This window comes from Amphibalanus amphitrite, unplaced genomic scaffold (genome assembly GCF_019059575.1).
Source record: "Amphibalanus amphitrite isolate SeventyFive unplaced genomic scaffold, NRLGWU_Aamphi_draft 000022F_arrow, whole genome shotgun sequence".
NCBI classification, from domain to species: Eukaryota; Metazoa; Arthropoda; class Thecostraca; order Balanomorpha; family Balanidae; genus Amphibalanus; species Amphibalanus amphitrite.
This window is the reverse complement of record NW_024881518.1, coordinates 698,090-725,770: the sequence shown is the minus strand read 5'-3', so window position 1 is coordinate 725,770 and position 27,681 is coordinate 698,090. Positions and strand designations below refer to the sequence as shown.

At 49.6% G+C, this 27,681-nt stretch overlaps 1 protein-coding gene across 4 annotated transcripts in view; it reads right to left on the bottom strand.

Annotated features, from left to right (window-relative positions):
- LOC122391815 (zinc finger protein 835-like) overlaps nt 1–27,678 on the bottom strand; it is a 32,375-nt gene extending 4,697 nt beyond the window's left edge. Inside the window, exons 1-7 of one of the 4 annotated variants that reach the window (XM_043386123.1) lie at nt 27,610–27,628; nt 27,138–27,400; nt 25,993–25,996; nt 15,968–16,121; nt 8,594–8,670; nt 1,318–1,394; nt 448–595 (exon numbers count right to left, since the gene is read on the bottom strand). In XM_043386123.1, the coding sequence (XP_043242058.1) occupies nt 448–595; nt 1,318–1,394; nt 8,594–8,670; nt 15,968–16,121; nt 25,993–25,996; nt 27,138–27,353 (676 nt within the window). In that variant the 5' untranslated portion in view covers nt 27,354–27,400; nt 27,610–27,628. Of the gene's footprint in view, nt 1–447; nt 596–1,317; nt 1,395–8,593; nt 8,671–15,967; nt 16,122–25,992; nt 25,997–27,137 lie in introns of all 4 variants that reach the window. The other 3 variants (XM_043386115.1, XM_043386130.1, XM_043386136.1) reach the window with 3 other exon arrangements.
- Nucleotides 27,679–27,681: the final 3 nt, after the last annotated feature.

Genomic DNA, 27,681 nt, shown 5'->3' with positions numbered 1-27,681 from the left:
TTTGCCGAAATGCGATTTGCCGAAATGTCGATTAGTCGAAATTCGGCAAATTAGCATTTCGGCGAATTGACTTTTCGGCAAACTGACATTTCGGCAAACTGACATTTCGGCAAATTGACATTTTGATTAATTGACATTTCGGCAAATTAGCATTTCGGCAAATTTACATTTTCGACTTATTGCACATCGGCAAAAAGGCATGTCGGCAAATTGCATTTCGACTTATAGCACTTCGCCTTTTTGACACGGCGGCAAAAAGACACGTCGGCAAAATGCATTCGACATATTGACATTCGGCGAATAAGCATTCGGCAAAACGCAGTTCGGCAAATTGTCCTGTAACCGTAGTAAATGGCTGATGGACTCAGTGGAAATAATGTAACAGATGCAACAGATATTAGATGTTATAATCGAGATAAATACGAAATTCATGTAACGACGTCCCACCTTGGGAGACGGGCGACTGGCGTTCACTGAGCTCATCCTTGGGAGCAGTGAGATCCCCGGTAACATCACTGGACGGCGAACGGTCTTCTTTGATCTCCACCTTGGGAAAGCTGGCGTCCCCTGCAAGGTTACTACCATCGGATGGCACCTGGAAACAAAATGTTTGACTGAGTCACTGGCGTTGGCACTGGATGCAGTACCAAGGCTTTAGGTGAGACGCCTGCTAACTTTTGTCTACTGCGTATCTGGTCCGTTCCACAAAGTCTGAGCGGAATCGAGCACGCCGTTCTTAAGCTGTAGAGTGTAGAGGCGACCCCTTCAGGAGATCATTATCGAAAGGTGCATTGCTTGATTAATGCAGGAACTTAGGAACATCGATATAAAATGAAAGCGTTTGATATTCATTTCTCATTTTTTAGGTCTATACTCTATAGGATGCGTTAGAAGTTTTGATAACTTCCGTCGATCGGAATTAACTTGGAATATTTCCAATAAGCTCCCTCATAGCCCATAGGTATCGCGCTGCTGAGAACGTCCTTGCGTTCCTTCATCATTCAACGAGGGGCATAGTAGCTGAGCTGCTGATTGTGACCCAGATGGTGACTGGCCTGGGTCACCGGAGGAGACGAGGGGCGGGCGTCACAGGAAGACCCCAAACACAAGTTTGTCCGGTCGGTTCTTCTGCATTTCAACCGTCGCCTAGATTGTCATGGAGAAAGCACTCCGAAATTCCGTCAAATCTTTCTAAAATAGAGTACTGACAGCAGGCCTAAGCTGCACAGACATACACATGCACTAACCCGGTAAGCAGAATTGAACAAAACGCTAATGTGAAGCGAGGTGGCGTCACAAAGGCACACGGGTCCTCACCTCAGTGTCGGGTGTCAACTCGAGAGGGTCACGGTCGGGTACGTCCACCCTCCACTTGACGTCCCAGTCGTCGTCATCTGTCGAAGAGTTCACAGTTATGGCCTGCAATGGACTGCACTCATCTCACCAACGTATTTAAAAAGACCCTCCCACCTTCAAAAGTTAGTGAATTGGTATAACAATGGTTCGCTTGGTTCAGATTGAGCAAAAATAAATATCTACCGAATTTCATTGAAAAGCATAAACCGGTTTTTGACATATTAGACAATTACTTGTATTGTATTGTATTGTATTGACACCAAAAGCCTTCCACATATGGCGTGGCGATTACTTTCGTTTAATTTTCGGACCCTTCCTACGACGTCATTTGGAAGCAAATGACGTCGTAGGAAGGGTCATCCAGTGCTGAAGAAAGGTCGTTTGGGTCAGGGTCATGATATTTTCAGGGTAGATGTAAAATTGATCAGTGCGAGGGTACTGAAAGTTTCGTCGCGATCGGCCGCTTTTTACGCGAGTTATTCGCGAAAAACCCTAGGGGGGTTGCATCACCCCCCCCCCCCCTGTGCCGGCGAGGGTTAAACTGCAGACTTTGAAAATCAATATATCCGAATAAAAGCAGTGGCGTATCCAGGATCTTGAAAAGGGGGAGGCCAAACCTGCTCAAGGGGCCCCACCCTTACCTTAGGGGCCCCAGTAGTGACGCACTTATCCCACGCCCAGGTGCGGTTCTTTGCCACTTTTACCATGTGAGGGAGCCTTTTTAGGCACACTCGGCAATCTAAAAAAGAAAAGAAAAGAAAAACGTGAAAAAGCCATCGACATCGATAGCTCTGTATGAAGTGTACAATTTATTTCAGCAGTAGGCATACAGTATTTTTCCTTTGATCGGTGCCGGGGCCACTAAAGATTATCAAAAACAAAATGTTTTGTCAATTTTTTTAACGATTGTAACATTTTTCAAAGGGCAGATTTTTTTTATAAATTTAGTCCGAACCTTTTGATGGGAAGGATTCACAAGGAGAGCCACCGCTAAGCGAAGCTTGTTGCGATGACCCTGCCCTCTACCCTCCGATCGCGTAATTCCGATTCTATGGCAGAATTTAGAGTCCAAAGTTTAACGTGCGCACAAAGCCGCGCACGGCCGGTCCCCTCGCTGACTTCGCCTGGCTACGGCCTGCCACCAACCGCAACCATACCTGCCAGGAGGCCCATAAATGTCGAGCGCCCGTCGCGCTTCGAACCCGGACTGTCATAACCGGGGACGCGTACTCTCACCACGCGGAGTCCAACGCTCTAACCAACTGAGCTACAGGACCGGCAGATGTCAATCTCTTAGTGTCTTGCGCTGGTTGAGGGCTGATACCCTTAACTTTAGCAGGGCCCGACTCGGGTTAAGCTCTGATCTAGACTCTGATGGCTCTATGTCACCCACATTGGCCTCATTCCGGCCTCTGAAGGCTCATTCTGGCCTCTGAAAGCCCAACACCGGCAACAGAGTGAACTACGCTGGCCTGCGGGCCCCATACTGGCCTCAGTAGACCCATGATGCTATGGCTGACCTCATAGCCCTCCCCCCGCGCCGGCTCTTCGGAGTCTTTGAGTCAGTCTGAGGACCCTATGCCGCTCTCGAACCCACGCCGGTCTCTAGAAGCCCATGATGCCCCCTGAGGGTCCCACGCCGGCCTTTATAAGGGCCACTCCTACCTCAAGGGGCCCAAACATGCATAAGATCTGAAAAGTGGTTGCCGAGGCCCTCGAGGTGGCCTCTAATGGCCCGACGCCAGCCTATGAAGGCCCGCGCTGGCTTCTGAGGGCCCAGCACCAGTCTCTGAAGTCTGAAGTCAGATGACAGATGGCCCCACGCTGGCCTCAGATGGCTCACGCTGGTCACAGAGTGCCCAACACTGGCCTAAAAGGGCTCCACATTGTCTTCAGAGGGCCCCAAGCTAGTCTCGGTGGCCAATGGGCCTCTATCTGACCTAAGAAAGCCCCATGTCCCTGGGCTTAAAGACCCCACGCTGGACATAGTCGGCCCCATGCTGGACATAGAGGGCCCACACTGGCCTTACAAGGCTTCACACTGGCCATAGAAGGCCCCACATTGACCTTAGAAGACCCCCACAATGGCCTTAGAGGGCCCCACGCTGGCCTTAGAGGGCTGAGCGCTGGCTCCTTAGGGCTCTACACCAGCCTCAAAGGATCCCACGCTCGAGTATAAGCTTCTTTATGGCCGCCAAAGCGACCTCTGAGGGCCCACGCTAGCCTCTGGGGGCTCGGCCTTGGCCTCTGAGGGCCTATCAGCGCCATCAAATGGCATTTTAAGATAGTTTGGCGCAGTTTGACTTTAGTTATGCTTTAGTTAGTTTGGGCCAGTACTTTGGATGAGGCCCTGAAGATCGTTTCTCTTGGGACACTCAAGCAGGCACGTAGTACGTACCCAGGATTTTGCCCAGGAGGGGGCCGCCTGCTCTCAAAGGGGCCCACGAGTCACCCGGATGCCGCTGTCAACCCAGGCAGGGGCGTATCCAGAACCTTTCGATGAGGGGATTGGGCACAGTGAGTCCGGTCCCCCCTTGCAGACGGGCCCCTCTGTCCGTCTGTCTGTCTGTCTGTCTAAGTCCTGAGAAAATGTGCAAAATTGGCAGGTAAAAATATCATTTCTTGCTTGAGAACTGAGAAGTATGCATAAAATGCACGGTATTTTATGAGGAAGTGAAGCGAGCGAGCGCCTCAGAGTCACCTGTGTTAGTCCCTCAGAGGTGTCGGTAAAAGGCTATCAGATGCGCTGGTGTGGGGTCCTCACAGGCGCCGTTGTGAGGGTCTTGGGGCTTAGAGACACTGGTGGGGGCCATCACTTAGGCGTGTAGGGGGCCCTGAAAGTTACTGGTGGCCCTTCATAGGCCGGCAAGGGACCCTCAGAGCCCAGAGGTCGGTAAGAGGCCCTCAGAGTCGCTGGTAAGCGACCGTCAGATGCGCTGCTCAGGGCCCTCGGAGGCGCCGGTGTGGGGGCTCTCAGAGCCGCCGAAATAGGCCCTTAAAAGGCACTGGTGTGGGACCCTTAGAGGTGGCAGTGGAGCAGGGGCGGATCCAGAAAATCTCCAAGGGAGGGGCCATTAGAAACCAGGAGGCCCCCCACCTGTTGGAGGCCCCATTTTCCCACTTGTTGGCCCCCCCCCCAAAAATGCGTCTATTGAGCTTATCTAGCTGTTCAGTGGATGCGAGTGGAGGCCCTCTGTGGAGATTAAGAGGTCCTGTGTTGGCGAAGAGGATATCTGTGCAGGCTTGGAGTCCCTCTGTGCAGGATAGGAGACCTTCTGTGTGAGTTAGGAGGCCCTCTGTGTTGGCTAGGAGGCCCTTTGTTCGGATGCGAGTGGAGGCCTCTGTGTAGGCTAAGTGATTTTGTGTTTGTTAGGACATCTGTGCAGGCTTGGAGGCCCTCTGTGCAGGTTAGGAGGCCCTGTAAAAGTGGTCATCTCTGTGAGTATAAGAGACCTCCAAGTTATGAAAAGCTTTACCAATCTTCTAACAAAGAAGTCTTCTCAGCTAGTCTTCTAAGAAATAACTAAGTGGATAGGTTAAAAAAAACTCATCGGATTTCGGCCACTTTATTTTCAGGAGGCCCCCTTTTCAGCTTTTTAACTTTTTATTTTATTTTTGAAAAAAATCGGCCAAGGGGGGGGGGCCATGGCCCCCATGGCCCCCCCCCTTGTATCCGCGCCTGCAGTGGAGGCCCTCGCAGGCGCCGTTGTGATGGCCCTCAGAAACACTGGTGTGGGCCGTGGGGCCATAGCAAACGGGTATGAGGCCCTTACAGCTTATCTCTCATTAGCCTTCAAGGACCCTCAAAGGCCGGCAAGGTCCCTCAGAACCTAGCGTGAGGCCCCTCTGGAGATAAGTGTGGCTACAGAAGAGCCCATGGGGTGTTCTCACAAGCCCTGTGGTCTCCTTTCCAGTTGAAGCGTTGCCAGCGCGGGCCCTCTGCCGCCAATTGGCACCGCAGGTCCTCTCGGGCCCGAGGGGACCCTAAACCCTATAAAGGACACGTGCTCCCTCGCCCCTGGCCATACCATTGAATCCAAGTGATCACGGGCCGTTCAGGTAATCAGGGGCCTCTCAGGTGACCAGGGGCCTTTTAATTGACCAGGGGCCCACCAGGTGACCAGGGGACCCTCTGATAACCAGGGGACGGTTATACTAGGAGCTCCAAGGGTAACTAAGGGCCTTAATGTGACTGCAGGGGCCCTTCATATAACCAGGTACTCCCCGGGTAAACATTGGCCCTTCAGGTGACCAGGGTTTCTTCAGACCACTGGCCAGGGGTCACCCAGGGGATCAGGGGCCCCTCAGGTAGCTAGGGGCCCTTTAGATAACTAGGGGCCCCTCAGGTAACCAGGGGCCCCTCAGATAACCAGGGGTCCCTCATATACCAAGAGGCCCCACTGGTAACCAGGGGCCTCTCAGAAAATCAGGGGCTCTCAGGCAATCACGAGCCCCTTAGGTAATCAGGGGCCCCTCAGGTAAGCAGGGGCCCCTCAGGTAACCATGGGCCTCTCAGATAACAAGGGCCACTCAGGTTACCAGGGCCCCCGTAGCCAGGGGCCCCTCAGGTAACCAGGAGTCCTTCAGATAACCAGGGACCAATCAGGTAACCAGGGGCCCCTCAGATAACCATGGGCCCCTCAGATAACCAGGGGCCACTCAGGTAACCAGGGGCCCCTCAGCTAACCAGGGACCCCTCAGGTGACCAGGGGGACCCTCAGGTAACCAGGGCGCCCCTCAGGGCCCCCATGGCCCCCCTTGGGTACGTCACTGCACTCAAGTGACCCAAAGGGCCCACTTGCATGTTTGATGCCAAAGGGGGAGGCCATGGCCTCTTGGCCTCCCCCCTGGATACGCCACTGAATAAAAGCATTTCTCAATGTTGTGAATGCCCAAGTGCAAGCCAGGAACCCCAATTTTGCTATCTCAACTCCAGACTAATGGTAACCCGGCGGCCATTGGGCCTCCGCGCTACCCGCCGCGCCGGCCGCTGGGAAGGGGGGAGGCAACTACTATGGACGTCAAACCCCTTGAGACCCCACTTTTTTGCGATAATTTTTAAATGCTTCAACTCTCGTTGACAATATTCTGGCAATGTGTGTTTCAGAACCTGCCGAAACTTTTATTACAAAGGTATTTTGACGCCAAACGATTATGAAAGGTACTTCTCATTCACTCGTAATGTTAAATTTCACGGAACGAATCTGCTGTTTGGGTAGAGGCTACGCGCTCGTGGGACGGAGCCACGTAATGACGTCAGCGCTAAACTCCGCCCTACCCCTCCGGCGCTCCTTGCCTGGCGACCGGTCACTCGCGTCTCGCGCTCCATTCAGGCTTGATGGTGGGCGGTAGTTGGTAGCGGTAGCGGGCGCTGGTAGATGACATTAAGAGCAGATGGCGCTGGTGGCGGGGCTCGAGTGTGGCCGAGCGCAAGCCTCTGCCCGGGCCTGAATTGACCTTAGCATTACGAGTGAACGAGAAGTACCTTTCATAATCGTTTAGCGTCAAAATACCTTAGTAATAAAAGTTTCGGCAGGTTCTGAAACACACATTGCCAGAATATTGTCAACGAGAGTTGACGCATTTAAAAATTATCGCAAAAAAAGTGGGTTCTCAAGGGGTTTGACGTCCATAGTAGTTGCCTCCCCGCTCTATTTCTCCGACGACATCGTCGCAACAGCAAAATATAGAGAAACGAAACTTTGCACACATATTCATGAATAGCTAGCCGAAGTTGTGTCCTTATTTGGTGTTAATCCGATTGGATATGACGTCACAGTGACGCCAGAAGTCCAACTATAGATTTGCGACTCTTACTTTCCTCGCGATATATCCGATATATTAGACCGAATATAAAAGACCGACCACTGGTCAAAAACTAGTTAAAAGTGTACTTAGATGTGTCAAGATGAGAGTAGATAATAAGTTCATTTACCGTTGAGTTTGACGCAGTGACATCAGAAACGCTCCTTATCGGAAAACGACAAAACTGTATGATGTCACTGACCACTGTGACGTTATCTAAAGCGCTACAACCACCAAACCTTTCTCAAATATGGCCTACGCATTCATATTTACCCGCATACCGACGGGGGTCCGCGCCAGCTTCGCACCGACGGGGGGGGGACAGATTTATTTATTTATTCATTTATTTCACAACATCGCCAACAGGCAGTGCCCATTGAGAGGCGAAGTCAAAAACATACGAATACATCGAAAGAAAGATTAGATAAGAGTCTACCAGCTTTGCATGCTACATGCCTACACCATAAAAGCATACAATAAAAATAAATATGGTGAAAATATATGTGCTATAAAAATATACCTCATATAAATAGGTATGACTAAACAATAAAAGTCCTATACACTAAGAACAAGACGCACTGTGATAAAAGAGATGACCCCCCCCCCCTAATGATGACCACTCCCCTAACAGATGACCACCCACAACAGATGACCACCCCCCTCCCCTAAGATCTCGAGAACAAAGCAAGATAGCGACAAGCGGTGAACGGCATGGGGTGCGCAGAGACAAGGTTAACAATTTGTACAGAGCTCATTTTCAGGTCAGGTCAAAGATGACGTCACAGGGGTAAAAAGTCAAAATAGCGGCGCTAGATATGAAGAGTTTTTCTCGAGTAACTTTTGAAGAAGCCAAGCTAGTAACAAACTAATGGCACAATGGTGACCCTCTCGTCAATCCACATCGAGTCATATATAAGTTGACCTCGAAAGGTCACAGTCAAAGCTTGACCTCAGGTCACATGACCTCAAGGTCATCATGCATAAAATTCGGTCGAGCTGATCACAATGAGGCCATCCGCACTGCTGTATCTCGTTCCTGTAAAGAGTTATTGGCAAAAAAAAACATTTGGTGGCCTTTGCTGACATCACATGACCTTACAGTTGCCCAACCTCGCAAAACACGCCTCAAAGTAGTGAATGTTGATCGTATATGAAGTTATTTATGGCATATTGGGCCATTCCGGCGCGTTTTAGTAAAAAACAACAACAGGGAGTTGATTTTTCCCCCATTGACGGGGAGGTCAAGAAATTGACTTGACCCTAGGTCACAATATCGAAATTCCGAGATAAGGCCTAAAAGGTGTCTGGAAATTACTTGGAAACTATTTGCATCTGACAAGAGACCCCAAGTACCTAAGGACAATGGAGCTTTTTCTTCTGTTGTGACACATATGCCAAAATCTCGCCATCAATTTGCGATAAAACAGCTTACCTTTAGTAAGTATTGTGTCGGCAGACGAGGCGTCGTAAATCTCTGTGATCCGCTCTGCTTTCGGACTCGACGGCTCCCTGTGAAATAAATAACGGATAAAGGCAGTACCGGAAAATAACTAGATATGCAATCTATACCTACTGACTATTAGTGGCAATTCCAGACATTATTTCACGGGTTTCCAAGTCGGAGTCGAAGCGAGCCAGCCCATTTGTAACAAAGGTCAGGAGACGGAGTTGGAGCGAGCCGAACAAGCTGCATCGACTCCGATTCAGGAACGCTGAACAGATTCTTAAGGCCTGGCTACACTATGCGTTTTCTGCGTGCGTTTTTTGCGAGTTTGCGTGATTTGCGGAATATCGTTCTAGAAAGAAACGACATTACGTTTTTGTTATATGTTTTTCATATAAACTTTTAATTAACATAAACGTTGTGTTAATTTCTATATAAATATTGAAGAAGTTTAATTAATAATAAACTTTTTTCTAGGACGATATTACACAAAACCCGCAAACACGCAAAAAACGCACGCAGAAAACGCATAGCGTAGCCAGGCCTTTAGGCATCACCTTTCCACACGTGCTTGTTTCGTGCGTTTGAAAAATAAAACGCATGTTATGAAATGATTGCGACAATAATTTCTCATTATAGTACAGGGTGTCCAGAAAAAAAAAGATACTACGGAAATTAAGTCGCATTAATTAACGCACGTGCCGATTTCTTTCCAACTTCATGTGCTTATAGTGCAAGATGTGGCAAAACTCATGCGCACTGTAATACGTCGTTGGAAAGTTGTCTGCCTGCCCTCCGAGATGGTCAACATGACCATCAGTCACCTGCAGACTGTGCTAGTGCTGGAGCTGATCCGCCGGAAGGCCGCTCACATTGAGAATCTGCTTTGAGGAGCTGCCGTGACTGACCAAATGGTTTACATGTCATGTGGCACCTGCTGTCTGTTTTGCCATATTTTTGCGAATACAAGCATGTGCCATTTTATAATGTGCGGTGTTTATTTTTGGAATTACAGCAAAAAATAATAGTATCCGTTTTTTCTGGACACCCTGTACATTTTTGCCACCGACGCATGTTAAAAAAGTTCAGTTAAATTTTTGTATAAAGGTGGCCTGCTGAAAGGCTGAAGCGCGAGAGACGGTTAATTTCAGTCGACGCCAAAACTCGGAAATGCCTATCAAAACCCATGCATAAAAACACGGCGGTTAATTTCATTATGCGGCAGTTTTCTTCTTTTCAAAAGCTCCCTGTTAAACAATGCATTCGATGACTAAACTTCAATAAAAGTCCGGTCATAGAAGCTTGCAGCTTGGAATAAAATAAATTGCGAAACAGGTTGACAGGTGAATTTGGAAAAGAACACAGCCTTAATGTAATGACTTTTCGTATGCATTTCAAAGAGATGGCTTAGCAGGTTACGCAGAAATTTAGAAGGCAGATTTCGAGGTACACCTAGTTCTCAAGAGCCAGTGAAAAGAGCAATTGAAGATGAACCTTACAAAACGGGAAGAACAGCACTGTCAGGAGCCAGTGTTTGTAGTAAGATAGACGTTTGTTATCATACCTTCATGGATATTGGATGTCAAAACTCAAAACATAGGAAAGAGGAGGGAATGCAACGACATCACATTTCCCCACTAATGAAGACAAAACATGTCTCCGCAACGCCTACCCCTCACTCGCTTCGTAGCATGAATGTCTAATAGAAGTAGGTAACAGACGCGTCTCGCATGTTTACCAGGAAATATCTGAGAAATGAGGGATGAATTTCAAGCAAAATACGACATGGTAGGCAATTTACCATTTGTATAGGTATACTGAAACCAAGTTATAGATTAATTTCGTTATTCACCCATCGTGTGTTAAAGTCCATTGGCAATAATTTTCATTATACGCCCAAAGCTTTACCCATTTGCTGCCCCCCCCCCCCATCTCCCGTGCCCCTCCTTGATGTCGAAGCCCAAAAGCGAACCCTTTCTCAGAGATGCGTTGGTGCTAGGTGCCAAAAATTTACTATAATAAATTTAATTACCCGGTCCGAATACTATACCAGCCATGATACGGTCGCTTTTCCTCAAGGGTGTTTTCATTGAATATGCTCGCAGGCTCGCACATTCAATGCGAAAATTGCACTCATTTCATTCGTGCAATTTTCGAAAATAGCATCCTCACTCCGTTCGGACGCTATTTTCGATAAAATAATGTCCTCACTTCGTTCGGACATTATTTTAAAACACCCTTGGGAAAGCGACCGAATAATGTCTGGTATAGTGCTCGGACCGGGCAATTAAATATATATTGTGACAGACAATAATTTCAAGCGTAAGTAAATCATGCCAAATTTAATGCCTACAATGACCTGCAAACAGTTAATTGCACAAGTCCCATGAAATTAGTTATACAATACACAGCCCCCTTTCCTGACCTAAAGGATAACACGCACGTCTCGTAGCGTACGGTGGCAGTGAGTTCTCGGTCGGATAGCCTCCAGTCATTTAAACCGCGTTTCTAGGTATATCATTCACATTCGGCCAGCTGGCAAGTGGTGAGAGGGCCACGCTAGATCCGGGAGGGCCGTGCCACCATCTACCTGAGATACGTTAAGATTCCCATGAAAACTATCACCGGTGAGCCGGTAGCAGGCAACACTGGTGGTGGGTTTGTGGTGTCATTCGTAACCAGCACTGCTTAGCGTGGCACCGGGAACCAAAAGCTTTTACAGGGTGGGGCAGAAAGATTTACCTCTTGATTTTTGAAAATATTTCGGTCCAGAACTAAGATATTCAAATGATTTTTGGTACACGTATTCAGTAGCATGTACACATCTCAGCAACGGCACTATGAACCAACATGGCCACCTTTAGTCTTCACCCCTGCCCCGAAACCTCCCCCTGCGGAGAGGCGCGAGCGCCGCACGGTGTCCTCGTCGAAATTCGACCATGCCGTCTCGAGGGCCAGCTTCAGAGCGGCGATGCTGCTGTGTGGTGTTGCGCACATCTCGCTCTCCAGGATGGCCCAGGTGGTGAAGTCCATCGGGTTCAGGTCTGGACTTGATGGTGGCCACATGTCCTTGTCCCAGAATCCAGGCATGTGGGTCTTGCACCACTGTTAACCCGCGCGGGGCTGGGGTCTCCAGCCGAACGCGCGGGGCTGGGGGGGGGTAAATTTTACCCCCCCCCCCCTGTTATCTCCCGAACTAATGGTCCGATTTGGAAAATTCAAACGCCAATCGAAAGCTCTCATCACGAACTACTAAAAACATGTACTTAATTTAAAGTTTGAGGTCAAGGTCAAGGTCAGGTCAAGGGTACAAATTGCAAGTTTCTACAGTATCGGCCTTGCACCGTAGTTGCCGAAGAATGGAGTCATGGACTGAGACTGATCGCCCAAAACGTGTTCTTAGGCTACCAAGACAATATTCGTTGCATACAATATCATTCAGAGGTCAAGGTCAAGGTCAGGTCAGGTCAGGTCAGGTCACCAAAAAACAAAATATAGAAAAGGGCATGTGCGACACATGTTTTATGGGTCATTTTACTCATAGAATTCAATAGGCACACTCAATAAGTGATATGGACCACCTCTGGATGAATTTCAGGTCGAGGTCAGGTCAAGGTCAGGTCAAGTGAGGTCAAATTTTGAAGTTGGTTGTTAAGGCCTAAAATGGTGTCTATCTGATGCAGTTTTTCACGGCGAATCGAATGGTGCTATTTTTGTTTCCGTACGAGGTCTAGAACTTCCAAAAAAGTCATTTTTCAAAAAAATTGTGTATCGTGACGTCATAAAATTTTGAATAACTCCCACATTTTTGAACCGATTCTTCTAAAATTTGGTATGTAGGTGCACATAGACCACTTCTCTGACATATATTCCGGTTTTTTCGATAGACTCAAAATTTTGGATTTTATAATGATTTTCCCAAAAAAGTCAGTTTTTTGAAAAAATTTAGGTCAAAATCCAAAATTTTCAAAAAACCGAGATAGCCATTTGATAGACAAAGTAAAATTACGTATAACCTTTTTTTTACGTTTTGATTCCTTTATAAATGAAGATGTTAGCGGCGTTTGAACTTTTGCCGTTTTTGAGGCGAAAATGGCGAACATGACGTCACTAAAACGTCAATTTCTAAAAAAAAATTCCAACGGATTTCGCTCAAATTTTCAGGGAACGTGTCAAATTGATGTAAGAAAAGGTACTGAAAGTTTGGCGGCGCTGCGCGCCGCCGTTTTTAAGATATCGCAAAAATTCGCGAGGGGGGTAAAATTTACCCCCCCCCCCCAGCCCCGCGCGGGTTAAGTGAAGTTGGCCGTATGAGACGACGCAACGTCCTGGACGACGACGTATCCGTCTCGGAACGACTGAGCGATCCAAGGCAGAGCATGTTCCTCTAGCAGATGGACATAAACGTGTGAACTGACTTTCACACCCGCCTCGATGAAGATCAAGGGTCCTTTTGAGCCGTCGGATGCGACGGCAGCTCAAATCGTGACACCAGCAGGGTTGTGGCGACCAAAACTGGCCTGGATAGCAGGATTAATGCTGCATGTACCATCTGCCAAGATTACGTCGCCTTGAGAGTTCATCTGGGGCTGAACCGTGGAAATCTTTTTATCAGATCAGCGGAAGACCTTGCTACCGGCGCTTCTGATTTCCTCCAATATCTTTTGGGCCCTGTGAAGCCGCCTCTCCTTGGATGCCGCCGAAATTAGGTGTCGACGTTGCATCGTGTACGACTCAAGGCTCAAAACGTCGTTTATGATTCTTCTGATCGTTTTGGGCGAAAAATCGAGGTCCTTTGCCAGTTTGCGCAATGCGAATGTTTCGCCAAGGATTTCGAGACACCATCTTGTGTACGATATCAACCAGCTTTTTGGTGCGGAAATGTCTTGTTCTGCCTGGGATGGGCTTCGTCGACACTGTACCTGTCCCTTTAAGGCATTTCATTAGATTGTTAACAGTTTTCATGGCAACACCGAGCTGTTTTGGAACGCTTCGGACGCTGTGGCCAGCCTGCATCGGCGCCGCAACTTGGGCTCTTTTTGTAATCTCCGCCGTAGCTCATAAACAACCACGACGGAATTAAAACCGATCAGAACAATTATACACGAATCAGTTGGGAAGCCGCATGCAAAATTTTACTAAAATCCGTCCAAAACTTTTTGAGTTATGGGCTAAAAACAAACAGGTAAATCTTTCTGCCCCACCCTGTACCTACCCATCGATTCAGACTATTTCTTTTCATATCCCATTCCCCGGTCGGGGTCTCAGCCAACTTCGCCATGGTGACGAGGGTATTTGGCCACAGCAGGTCATCTCGGAGCTAACTACGTGAGCTAGAAAGACGCGGAAAAAGCGATAAATAGGTCGCTGTAAGATCTTTTATAGAGTTGGCAAAAGATGAAAATTTTGGGAACCAGACTCGAACCAGACCCGGCTGGACATTTCTGGAACCAGCCGGACCCGGTCTTAGTTGGAACCGGAACCAGTTGGACCCGTTCCCCAAAAGCCAATTAATACAAACTACTTGAAGGAATCATTAGTTGCATCATGTAAAACAGCCTATTTCCCACTGGGAATACTCATGAGCTACTGTGTGCAAAGAAACATTCACTTCATATTCTGCAATAATGTGTAGTGTGCAAGATGTATAGTTTATGGTGGGACCCGGTTGGACCCGTCAGAAAATATCCAGGAACCGGTCTGGACCCATATGGGTCCAGACTCCAGACTGGTTCTTTGGACCGGGTCCTCGGGTCCACATTTTGCCACCTCTAATCTTTTAAAACCAAACAGGTCATTATTCCATCAGGTCATTGCTAAGGTCGCTGGAGCCTGGATGTCAATAATGTTAATCAAGAGCGTTCAAATCAAGAGCAATTTTTCCGATTTTGACATTTTTCACAAATCGGCGCACAACTCAGGAACTAATAGAGATACAGCGCTGCGGAAAGGCTCACTCCATAGCTCTTTCAATGCTCTTTCTAAATAATACCCCGATATTTGACCTAGGGTCAACAGTTTTGCCTGCCAGCGGGCAAAACTCAAATATGGCGTTTTTAAGGAAAATGTTTATGCTGCAACTTTTGACACCGTGTGTAAATTACCTTCATTTTACCTTACCGGCATCGCCTTTCTCTCGTTCAGACGCACGTCGAATGAACTATAATTTGACCTGAGAAGGTCACATTCAAAATTTGACCTACGTTCAAGGTCATGTAAAAGGTCATGTGACATATCAAACTGTATCATTGAGCTGAACGCAGCTAAGGTATTATCATCGGTCTAGCAGGTCTCTATTTAAAGCTCTTGTCTGCTAGAAAAAAAAACTGCTGGTGACCTGTCATGACCTGAGATGACCTAAGGGGAATAGAGAGGGGTCACAAGTACCACTTTGCGATTCATACTGTTAGGTTTACCTACATCCCAATGTTTGAGAGTTTAAGTAGACTTCCATCAAGAGAAGAGCAGACCAATTTTCTCCCATTGACTCATCTACAATGAACACTGGAGAGGTCACAAGATTGACCTGACCTAAGGTCATTGATATAAATGCTTCGAGATACACAGCTCGTTGATTGATTCCTCATGCAATGCCTCGTGTTTCAAAGTTCTGGGAAATAAACTGTAGGAATCACAGAGACAGAAACTTTTTTTGAGGCATAATCACTTAAATTGACCTGGTGACCTGACTAGTGATGTCACTTACGGAAAATCGGAATACCGATACCAAACCAAATACCAACCAAAACCACGGGAAAATACCGAAACCAAACCAACTTGGGAAAAGCGAGGGAAATACCAACTTTTTACCGATTTCTTAGCCTCTTATACATAAGTGAGGGCTTATGATACCAACAAAATACCAAACACATTACGATTGAAATACCAAATACCAAGTTGGTATCGGTTTGGTATCGGTATACCAAAAAGTTGGTATCCGATTGACATGTCTAGACCTGACCTTGTGCAAACTGTTACCAGAGGTAAATAAAAAACTACACACGATCTGAAATTACTTTATTATGAAATATACCAATTTCACGGGACTGCGGGTCGCCGTTTTCTTTACAAACGTAAAAGACTGGCAGGTGTGACTACCCCCCCCCCCCCCGCCAAGTACCCACCTCTTCACCTGTACAAGGGCAAATTGATAGGTGGATACAATATCAGACAATCATGGGAGTTGAGGGTGCCCGAGCGCAGCAAATCCGCCGCCGCCTTAGCAGTGACCTTGACCCGCGCCGTATGTTGGGGCTCCAAAGCCAAGCCGGCCGAGCCGGCGGGGCGGCGGGGAATATAGAGAGCTTGGGCACCCCCAACCCGGCGGAAATCGACACCTATGATTGCAGACAATGGACATACCTTTCTTGTTTTAAAAACTGCATAGCTTGGTCTGATGGAGAGCAATCTTCTGTCACTGATGGACGCGTGATGATGATGATGGTGAATTGGGGTTTTTGGGCGGCCGGACTACAGTGGTCATCGGCGCCCATCACTGATGGATGACGCAGATCCTGAATGAACAATGGAAGAACATCACTAGCGGAGTATGGGCAACTTCATGATGTCACAAATAATAACATAGGTACCCAGCAAAACAAATATTAACCCTCGCCGGCACAGGGGGAGGGGGTGATGCAACCCCCCTAAGGTTTTTCGCGAATAACTCGCGTAAAAAGCGGCCGATCGCGACGAAACTTTCAGTACACTCGCATTGATCAATTTTACACCTACCCTAAAAATTTCATGACCCTGACCCCAATGAACTTTGACCTGTGACCTCTTTTCCGTGACCATGTTTGGCCGAAATCGCGATTCGGCGTATGTCGGCTCGCATTAGCCGCGCGTTTGCAAGCTTTTCGTGGTTTCAAACGTTCGAACATGTGTTTTGATGTTGCTCCCATACATTAGGGTGGGTGTCAAGGTCACCTGAAGGTCAGGTCAGGTCATTGGCCTTTGGTGACCTCGGGTGACCTCGGTTCACTTTTTCGAGGTTTACATGTTTCTATGCTAGTTTTTGGAGCTGAATTCGAATTTAGCAACCATTTGAACATTTACGAAGTAGTTTTGGTGCCTTCGTAACATGTTACGAAGCTGTCAGAGGCGGTTGACACGTATTACGAATACTGGTCACATCCCCTACCGGTTGACCTGACCTGACCTGACCCGACCTGGTCTAAATGCTTAACCCTCACCCGCACATGCCATTTTCCCATCCTAGAACGCACATGGGGGGGGTTGCCACCCCCCCCCCCGCGCCATTTCGTTCCTGTTGGAGATAGAGCTTAGCGGTAAAGACCAAAAAGATTTTTTGGCAAAATTGGCAAAAAAAAAGGAAAAAAACATTTGGCAAAACTGCTCCAAAATACGAATTTTACAGCCCGTGTAACAAGCTTGATACCAGAAAACCGTAGGTCAGGAAAACCAAGTCAAGTAGTCAAGTCGCCTCAAAATTTTGTGGTCCTGTCAACCGTATAGCTTATTTCTTAGAAGCTGGAAATTTAGTGTAGCAGTGACTGCAGAAGTGTGGGGTCGGAGCTGGAATCAGTCGGAGTTGACTGTTTTGGCCAGTTTTGGCCAGAGTCGGTGTTGAAGTCTTCGAAAATGTTCGGATTTTGACTTCGAGGTCGGATTGGTGTAAAGTCATGCTCTTGGCTGGTTAGACGAAATATATTAGGCCCGTGTTCGGCCAGTCGACACACGTTGATCACGATATCAAAAATCGGCAGTTCCGCGATGACAGGTCGGATAAGAGCTGGAGATTTTGTTGGCCGAGGTGGCAGAGGTCAGATCAATGCATGTAGGCCCACACCCCATATACTGAGTATCTAAACGTCTTGGACCCTCTCAGATTCGGCACCGGCCGTTTCATCTCTTCCATCCTCAGGACAGTCAAATCCTTCTCCTCCACGCCGCAACCCCCTGCTCCGGGCTGGACGGGCAACTCTATCCCATGCGGGAATGGCTCCACTGGAGCTATAGTCCTTTGCCGGGTGCAGTGAGTGCCAGTGGGCTGGGCTGCCTGTTCAATTGGTCGGGTTCATCCCAAGTGGCTCACTGGGGTGGCTGCCCCGACCAATGTCTCCCACTAATTCTTTCATACTTGCGGCTCTGAATTGGTCTCATTGGACCGAAGGGCCTAATCAAATTTCGAGTAGGATAACAACCAGTAAAACGCCTTTTGAGGCGACCAAGGGAGCGAGCGAGAGGGTGGGGTGGGCCTTGCACGTGCGAAATTGCGAGGGGATACCTCCAACTAACTTGTGCACTGCACCCTTCTAACCGGTCCCTAACGATGTGCCAAATTTGAGCGCAATCGGCCTAGCCGTTCTCGAGATCTGGAATCGACCCCTGCATGTGCGCACGTGCAGCAGCACCCCAACCAGTGGCGTACGCACATACAGGACATTCCGTGCATGCCCTGTCCCTTTGGCTCATCGTCCCCGGCGCCCTCAGTGACTGGCGCCCCTCTGTCCAGTGTTGGCGCTCCTCCAGTCGATAGCGGCGCGCTTCTAGTTGATGGCGAAGCCCCTCTGTCCAGTATTGGCGCTCCTCTGGTGATAGTGGCGCCCTCCTAGACGATATGGTGGGCCGGTGGCGCCCCTTTGTCCAGTATTGGCGCCCCTCCAATCGATAGCGTCGCGCTCCTAGATGATGGTGCAGGTGGCGCCCCTCTGTCCAGTGTTGGCGCCCCTCCAGTCGACAGTGTCGCGCTCTTATGTAGATGATGGCGGCGCCCCTCTGTCCAGAGTTAGCGCTCCTCCAGTCGATAGCAGCGCGCTCCTAGATTATGGCGGCGCCCCTCTGTCCAGTATTGGCGCCCCTCCAGTCGACAGTGTCGCGCTCCTAGATGATGGTGGCGCCCCTCTGTCCTGTGTTGGCGCCCCTCCAGTCGACAGCGACGAGCTCCTAGATGATGACGGCGAACCCTCTGTCCAGTCTTGGTGCTCCTCCAGTGATAGCGGTGCCCTCCTAGATGATGGTGGCGCCCTTCTGTCCAGTGTTGGCGCTCCGGCTCCTCTGGTGATAACGGCGCCCTCCTAGACGATGGTGGCGCCCCTCTGTCCAGTGTTGGCGCCCCTCCAGTCGATAGCGGTGCGCTCCTAGATGATGGCGGCGCCCCTCCAGAGTTGGCGCTCCTACAGTCGGTAGCGGCGCGCTTCTAGATGATGGCGGCGCCCCTCTGTCCAGAGTTAGCGCTCCTCCAGTCGATAGCAACGCGCTCCTAGATGATGGGGCGCCCCTCTGTCCAGTGTTGGCGCCCCTCCAGTTGACAGCGACGAGCTCCTACATGATGACGGCGAACCCTCTGTCCAGTCTTGGCACTCCTGCAGAGATAGGGTGCCCTCCTAGACGAAGGTGGCGCCCTTCTGTCCAGTGTTGGCGCCCCTCCAGTCGATAGCGGTGCGCTCCTAGATGATGGCGGCGCCCCTCTGTCCAGAGTTGGCGCCCCTCCAGTCGATAGCGGCGCGCTTCTAGATGATGGGGCGCCCCTCTGTCCAGTGTTGGCGCCCCTCCAGTCGACAGCGACGAGCTCCTAGATGATGACGGCGACGCCCCTTTGTCCAGTCTTGGCGCTCCTTCAGTGATAGCGGTGCCCTCCTAGACGATGGTGGCGCCCCTCTGTCCAGTGTTGGCGCTCCTCCAGTCGATAACGGCGCGCTCCTAGATTATGGCGGCGCCCCTCTGTCCAGTGTTTGCGCTCCTCCAGTCGATAGCGGCGCTCTCCTAGATGATGGCACCTTCCCGGCTCACTGGTGTCCTTCTGATCAGAGGGCGCCCTCCCGGCTCACTGACGTGCTTCTGACCAGAAGGCGCCCTCCAACTCACTAGCATGCTTCTTATCAGAAGGCGCCCTCACGGCTAATTGGAATGCATCTCCTCAGAGGGCGCCCTCTCGACTTACCGGCATGGTTCTGTTCAGAAGGCGCCCTCTCCACTCACCGGCGTGCTTCTGATCGTAAGGCTCCCTCCTGACCCACTGGCGTGCTTCTGATCGTAAGGCGCCCTTCCGACTCACCGGTGAGGTACTTGTTATCAGAGGTCGCCCCACCGACACACTGACGTGCTTCTGATCAGAGGGCGCCCTCCCGGCTCACTGGCGTGCTTCTGGTCAGAAGGCGCCCTCCGACTTCATGAGTATGGTGTCAGTTATGGGATATGTAGAAATGCTGCAGCTCTAGTCTCTGAATAGCTCCCATGGCCATGTTCCTAATCTTATAGCTTGATGATAAAGTTATTTTATTATTATAGTATTATAACATTCTTATAGTTATAAGACTTGAACCTATCTGTATTTTTTCTTCTAAATCCAACATTTATTTTCTATAGCCAATAAACCAGGGTGTATTAAGAACAATAAACATCGTTAATTTTTATGATAGTACTTGTAGTTGTCTGATATTTCGGCTGTTTTCTGCTTTCCTAACAAAAACCGTTAACGGCTGACGCTTTCCGAGACGCTGGGTCGGGCTCAAAATTCAAATTTAGGGCGAAGTGTTACATTTTGTAAATATGTGCACCTAATGGTGAGAGAAGTCCCTCGTAGGGAGTTGGAAGTTTCATATTTTTTGAACATATATGTCACTGTGAGAGGTGTCACTCGTGGGAAGCAAGTTTTATGAGAAATGTTCCGTAGAAACCGCCGCATCATTTTAGGAGTGAGACGTCCCTCGTGGGGAGTTTATAGTGCTATATTTTGTGGATATATGCCAAGGTGAGAGATGTCCGTCGCTGGGTGTTAGTGGTAGGTATATTTTGTAAATATATAGCACTGTGAGCAAAATACTTTGCTTTTTGTAATCGGCTATTTGATGACATGTCTTGCGAGAGCACATTTCGATTCAGTTTAAGGGCGTTTGAAGAAAAACACAATTGCTATTACATATTCGACCGCAGACGTGACGGAGATACTCCTACGGAGTACGGAGTAGCGCCGATAGATAAGAGTAAAGCCGGCTCTCAGTGAGGAAATCATATTGAATGTAGCAATGCACATGACACCAGTAATACAAAATAGCAACGGAACAGTGATGCAACGCGCACCACAGACTCACCCAGAATGCTCGGCCGCGACACTTTCACGTTCGCAGTTATGAGTTATGTTCGTACCGCACGTGTACCGCTGCCTGAGGCTGATCAATGTGTACGCATGTACAATGTCAGTTATGTTCGTTCCGCACGTGTACGAACATAACTGACACATTCAAGTTTCAGATATGTGGCGCCCTCCTTGTTGTTGGCGCCCTCCTTGATTGGCGCCCTCTCTTCCAATGCCCTGGTCCTTCGCAAATTCCTGGGTACGCCACTGACCCCAACTGTGGCACATGGATATGCATTGCCTAGTGGGTATACCTACCTACATGCCAACTTTCAGCGCAATCGGCCCAGTAGTTGCCGAGATATTGAAATTGTTACAAAACTGTCACCTCTTCGTTTTTCAATATGGGGTCACTCACATGCATCGGGAATAGTCCGATAATCGTTAGAAGGAATGAATCCCTACAAAAATTACCGATTCCATGACGGTTTTTCGTCCAGCAGATTTTCGTCGGACAATTTTTCGTCCGCAGATTTTCGTCCGACTTTTTTTCGTCTCGCATTTTTTCGTCTGTACAAATTTTCGTCCGTGCATTTTTTCGTCTGTACATTTTTTCGTCTGTACATTTTTTCGTCCGGACATTTTTTCGTTCGTATATTTTTTCGTCTGTGCATTTTTTCGTCCGGACGTTTTTTCGTCTACAATTTTAACGTAACGTAACGTAACGTAACCTAACCTAACCTAACCTAACCTAACCTAACCTTACCTACTGATGTTTGCCTACCGGGGGATAAGGAAAAAGTTACTTGCATGAATAGATTGCAAGCAATGGTAAGTCAAATATTTTCAGGTTAAGTGGTTATGCATCAGGCTTCAGGCCTTCGGCCTGAAGCCAGATACACAACCACTTAACCTAAAAATATTTGACTTACCATTGCCTGTAATCTCTCCTAAGGCATTGCCTTCGGCACTGCACTGCTTCGCCCCGAGTATTATTATGACGTCATTTGCCTCACAGTTGAATAGCATTGTAGTATGTTTTCACTCAACCTTGAGTGCACAGACGTAAAATTTATTGAACGAAGAAATGTCCGGACGAAAATATGTACAGACGAAAAAATATACGAACGAAAAAATGTCCGGACGAAAAAATGTACAGACGAAAAAATGTACAGACGAAAAAATGCACAGACGAAAAAATGTACAGACGAAAAAATGCGAGACGAAAAAAAGTCGGACGAAAATCTGCGGACGAAAAACTGTCCGACGAAAAAATGTCAGACGAAATTTTGTCCGGACACGAAATTTAACCTACGAAAGACTACGCTCGCTGTCCCCCTTCCATTCTGAGAGTGGGGGGACGCGTCCCCCCGTCCTCCCGGTGGCGGCGCCCATGATTATATGTCCTCGAGTGTCGAAATAGGCGAAACTTTTCCTTCGATGAACATGACGACGTAGGCTTTGGTCTGAACTGCAACATGACTGAAGTAATTTCTCCATGATTTTCAACGCTCTTTAGAAAGCCACCTACCGCCGCGCTTGTCGCTACGTGACCCTGGAGTCAGGTTAGAAGGGAATATTCAAACACCCCTCAGGGTCGTAAAACTGGAAAGCCTGGCCCCTGCTCTGCGGGGCGCGGTCGAGCTCGGCTAGGGCCAGTTTGGCTCGGCGTTTACAAACCCACGCAAAGCCCTCAAGAGTCTGCATAGAGTACCTACAGGCTACAGGCCTTCCAAGACTTGGGGATTTAGGTATCGACAATCGACATGGTGTTTTGAGACCTGCGTGGCGGCTATCAGAGGCCGGTGGGCCCCTCAAAAGCCGGTGCAGGAGCCCCAGGTGTCAGTTTGGAGCCATCATGGACCGAAGTAGGGTCCTGGATAATACCTAGGCGTCAAATCCCTAGACGTCGGGGTGGGGCCGGACGGTGAGGCAGGCACAGGCCTGAAGAGAAGAGGAGTTTTCAGATGTCGGCTTGGCATCTTAAGGGCCCTGCATGACTTTCTCAGAGGCTGACATATCGTCCTGCGAGACCTCCATTAGCCTCAAAAACTTCTATGGGCCCCCTCACGCCTGGGGTAGGCTTCCTCATTGTCAAGCATAAAATCTCTGAGTCTTGAGATGGGCCCATTAGACATGAACTGGGCCATCAATATACAAGTGGTGAGTTGACCTATATCAGGCACGATATCGGCTCAATCAGGATTGAGATAGGCCCTCTCAGACCCAGACCAGGCACGGAGTACGGACCCTCCCACACATAGGATGATTCTTTAATTCCTGGGATGAGCCTTCTCAGGTCTGAACTGGGCCCTCTCAGACCTGAAATGGGCCCCTCTCAGGCCTGAAGTGGACCCTCTCAGGCCTCAAATAGGTCTTCTGACCTCTAGGGCCTGAAATGGGCCCTCTCAGGCCTGACACTGACCCTCTCAGACCTGACATTGACCCTCTCAGACCTGACATTAACCCTCTCAGACCTGAAATGGGCCCTCTCAGGCCTGAAGTGGACCCTCTCAGGCCTCAAATAGGTCTTCTGACCTCTACGGCCTGAAATGGGCCCTCTCAGGCCTGACATTGACCCTCTCAGACCTGACATTGGCCCGCGCTTGTCGACCCGAAATGGGCCCTCTCAGCCCGGAAATGGTCCCTATCACGTCGAAAAAGGGCCCCCCATACCGTAACTGGGCCCTCTTAGGTCTGAAATGGTGCCTCTTATGCCTGAAATGGGTCCCTCTCAGGCCTCAAACGGGCCCTTTCAGGCCTCAAACTGGCCCTCTGTGCAGGGGCGGATCCAAGGGGGGGTCACATGGGTCATGGCCCCCCCCCCTTGAGGCCCGGGGGCCCAAAGACCTGCCAGGGGCACCACCGGCCTATCAGGGGTATCAGAGTCCTGACAGGGGCACCACAGGACCACCAGGGGCACCACAGGCCTAGCAGGGACACCACGGGCCTGGTGCCCCTGGGCCCTGACAGGACTGTAACGCCCCTGGCAAGCCTGAAGTGTCCCCGGCAGGGACGTGGTGCCCCTGACAGGCCTGAGGCGCCCCTGCAAGGCCGGTGGTGCCCCTGGCAGGCCTGTGGTGTCCATGGTAGGCCTGTGGTGCCCTTGCTAGGCCTCTGGTGCCCCTGACAGGCTTGTAATGCCCCTGGAAGGACTGTGGTGCCCCTGGGGCCTGACAAGCCTGAGGTGCCCGGCCATGACAGGCCAGTGGTGCCTTGCTAGGCCTGTGGTGCCCCTGGCAGGCCTGTGGTGCCCCTGGCAGGCCTCTGGTGCCCCTGACAGGCTTGCGGTGCCCTTGGAAGGACTGTGGTGTCCCTGGGCCCTGACAACCCTGAGGTGCCCCTGACAGGCCCGTGGTGCCCTTGTTAGGCCTGTGGTGCCCCTGGCAGGCCTCTGGTGCCCTTGCTAGGCCGCTGGTACCCCTGCGCCCTAAGAGGACTGGTGCCCCTGAAAAGTCTGAAGTGCCCCTCGGCAGGCCCGTGGTGCCCCTGACAGGCCCAAGGTGCCCCTGCGAGGCCGGTGGTGCCCCTGGCAGACCTCTGGTGCCCCTGGCAGGTCTGTGGTGCCCCTGGCAGGTCTGTGGCGCCCCTGGCAGACCTGTGTTGACTGGTGCCCCTGCTAGGTCGCTGGTGCCCCTCACAGACCTGTGGTGCCCCTGGGCCTTGACAAGCCTGAGATGCCTGGCTATGACAGGCTCGTGGTGCCCCTGATAGACCAGTGGTGCCCTTGCTAGGCCTGTAGTGCCCCTGGCAGGCCTCTGGTGCCCCTGCTACCCCTGCGCCCGGCCGAGGACTATGGTGCCCCTGAAAAGCCTGAAGTGCCTCTCGACAGGCCCGTGGTGCCCCTGACAGGCCCAAGTTACCCCTGCAAGGTCGGTGGTGCTCCTGGCAGGCCTCTGGTGCCCCTGGCAGGTCTGTGGTGCCCCTGGCAGGCCTGTGTTGACTGGTGCCCCTGCTAGGCCGCTGGTGCCCCTCACAGGCCTGTGGTGCCCCTGGAAGGACTGTGGTGCCCCTGCCCCTAGGGGTGCTCATGGGCCCAACAGGCCCGTTGTGCCCCTGACAGGCCTGTCGTGTATACTTGCTAGACCTGTGGTGCCCCTGCTTCCTGGCGGGCCTGTGGCGCCCCTACAAGGCCGTAGGTGCCCCTGACAGGTTTGTGGTGTCCCTGGAAGGACTTTGGTGCCCCTGACAAGCCTGAAGTGTCAAGGACAGACCCTTTAGACGCCAGGGTCAAGTTCGTCGGACTGACAACGATTCGCTTACCTGATAACGTTCCTGGTAAGTACTCACTACTCAGCGTCCACAACATATATACACATAGCACATTCATATATACTTGCTTACAATTGGTAAATGTGGTTGTGGCAAAAGTTAAGATACTGACTAAAAATAAAAATTAAAAAGAAAAAAAAACTGAAAATGGGGGCACCACCAAAATGAAGTGGACGAAATCCGTTGAGTTTTTAATTTTGGGTATAGGTAGGGGCACCACTTCGATTCATGACCCTCCCCTTGGAGTTTTCCTGGATCCGCCCCTGCCTCTGTGGCCCCAAACGGGCCCTCTCTGGCCTCAAACGGGCCCTCTAGGGCATGAAATGGGCCCTCTCAAGCTTGAAATGGGCCCCTCTCAGGCCTGAAATGGACCCTCTCAGACCCCAAACATGCCCTCTAGGGGCCTGAAGTGGACCTCTTCAGGCCTGAAATGGGCCCTCACAGACATCAAATGGGCCCTCTCAGGCCTGAAATGGGCCCTCTCAAGCTTCAAATGGGCCCCTCAGGCCTGTAATGGGCCCTCACAGACCTGAAATGGGCCCTCTCAGGCCTAAAATGGCCCTCTCATGCCATGGAACGGGCCCTCCTATGTAGGCCTTGGATTAGCTCAATCGGGCCTTTGATGTACCCTCTTAAAGGGACCCTCCCACCTTCAAAAAAGTTAATGAATTGGCATGAAAGTGATGTCCCTTGGTTCAGAAAGAGCGAAAACGAATATCTACCAAATTTCACCGAAAAATATTCACTGGTTTTCAAGATATTAGGCTTTTACTTTTGTTTACTTTTTGGGATCTCCCCTGTTACTAGCAACTTTATTTGGAAGCAATAATTTGGCAGCCTTAAAGTGCGGCAGACGTTGCGCGCAAAGCAGCGTATACCACCACGTGTTAACGATGGTGTACACCGTTCCGTGCTTCTATCCTCAGGATACTGAAATCCTTCTCCTCCACGCCGCAACCACCCTCCGGGCTGGACAGGCAACTTTATCTCATGCGGGCTGCTCCCTCGGAGCGGCACCGCTGCTCCTGAGGGAGCGCACCCCGTAGCCGGGTGCAGTGAGTGCCTTGGGGCTGGGTGGCCTGTCCTCTGGACGGGCTCAGCCCCGGCGACTCACTAGGGTGCCTGCCCAGACCAATGTCTCCCCCTAATTCCTATCATCCTTCCGGCTCTGCAATGGTCTTGTCGACCGAAAGGGCCTAACCCAACAAAACAAAAAAAAAACAAGATGGTTTTAGTCTATGATTTAAAAATCGTTAGATCTCCGCTGACGTCACAAATTCTAAGGGGGCATTCCAATGCATTAGCCCCTTAGAATCCGAAAACTGCAAGTTTGAAATTCCATATCTTCGAATTAAAGCATTTTTCGATGTTGTGAGTGCCCAAACCGGTATTTGCAGGCCATGGCCACCAATTTGGCTATCTCAACTCAAAACTAATGTTAAGGTGGGAGTGTCCCTTTAAATCATATAATGGGACTATAAATTCTAAAGGGGACTATCGTCAGGCCTGAAAACTGTTTTTCAGTCCTATGACGGACCTTGACATTATGATAAAAAATGTCAGGCTGCATAACGTTACAGTTTGAATCGACGTTGGGCCACTAGGATAGGAGACGGGGGTGAGATATCACACCTTTCACCCCCTGGCTGCGCCACTGAGGAGGCGTAACGTGAAAATTTTGGCCCCTATATCAAAGATCCAAAAGAGTTCATTGAACCACTTGTTACCGTGGAGGGATTGTGGGTGTCACACATTGACCGTAAGGGCGTAACCGAGCTGCACAAGTGGAAGCACACTGAATAAAGGCCACCAAATGTGTGCGACGTGTTTAAGTCAGACGGCAAGGTTGATTTTAATACTTCAATGATTCATAGTGTTGCTGTAAAATGTGTGAGTTTTTGTCAAGCAAAGCCTTTGGTTTTATTTAAAACATTTAAGTTTATCACACAGGCCCCTTCTGAGGGCTCCTATGGCACATATAAGGTGATTTTGATGTAGTGATCATAGTCAGCCCGACCTCTGGGTGAGAACGATCATTTTTTTTTAAATAAAATATTTCTGCTAGACTTCAAGGCATTTACTGTACTCAGTTAGATAAAGAATTGTCCAATTGGTATGATGATACTGTATCCAGAGTGAAGTCTCAAGTGATATAGAAGACATTGTACCATAATGGTCAAAAGTGATAGGTACAAAGTCACCCCGGTTTACGGTACCTACCTTGCATCTGCTGACCGCTGTGGTCATAGGCAGGTGCATTGATGGGACAGCAGACGACTGAAGAACAGGCTTGAGCTTGTCTCCAGGCATCATAGATTTCTTCAGGTGATATGTTGGGCTTAAATCACTCTGAGTAAAATGAAGACCACATATCCTAGACTTTTCAGGGTCAAAACTGTCCGCTCGTCCACAACGGCGCACCCAGATAGATCTCATTTCTGGGTTTTTCGGAAACCTGAATGAGGAGAAAATCCCCTCCCGACCTGGTATTTTACTATGGGAAAATGTACATTTTGCAACTGCACATTTACCATGACCAGGCATGGTAGGAATAAATACAAAGCCAACAGATGAAATTTCAAAGCTTCCTTGCTGTTATAGAGACAAATGCAAAATAATTAATCCAAGCAAAACAATTATAAATTCTTATCCATCAATCACACGTCCAATCCAAACTGATCCAAACTGTTACCTAAACGGTATATAGGGCCTTGACTGTTACATTTTAGTCACGTGACATTTGGAGCTTCTCCCTCTTCGTGGG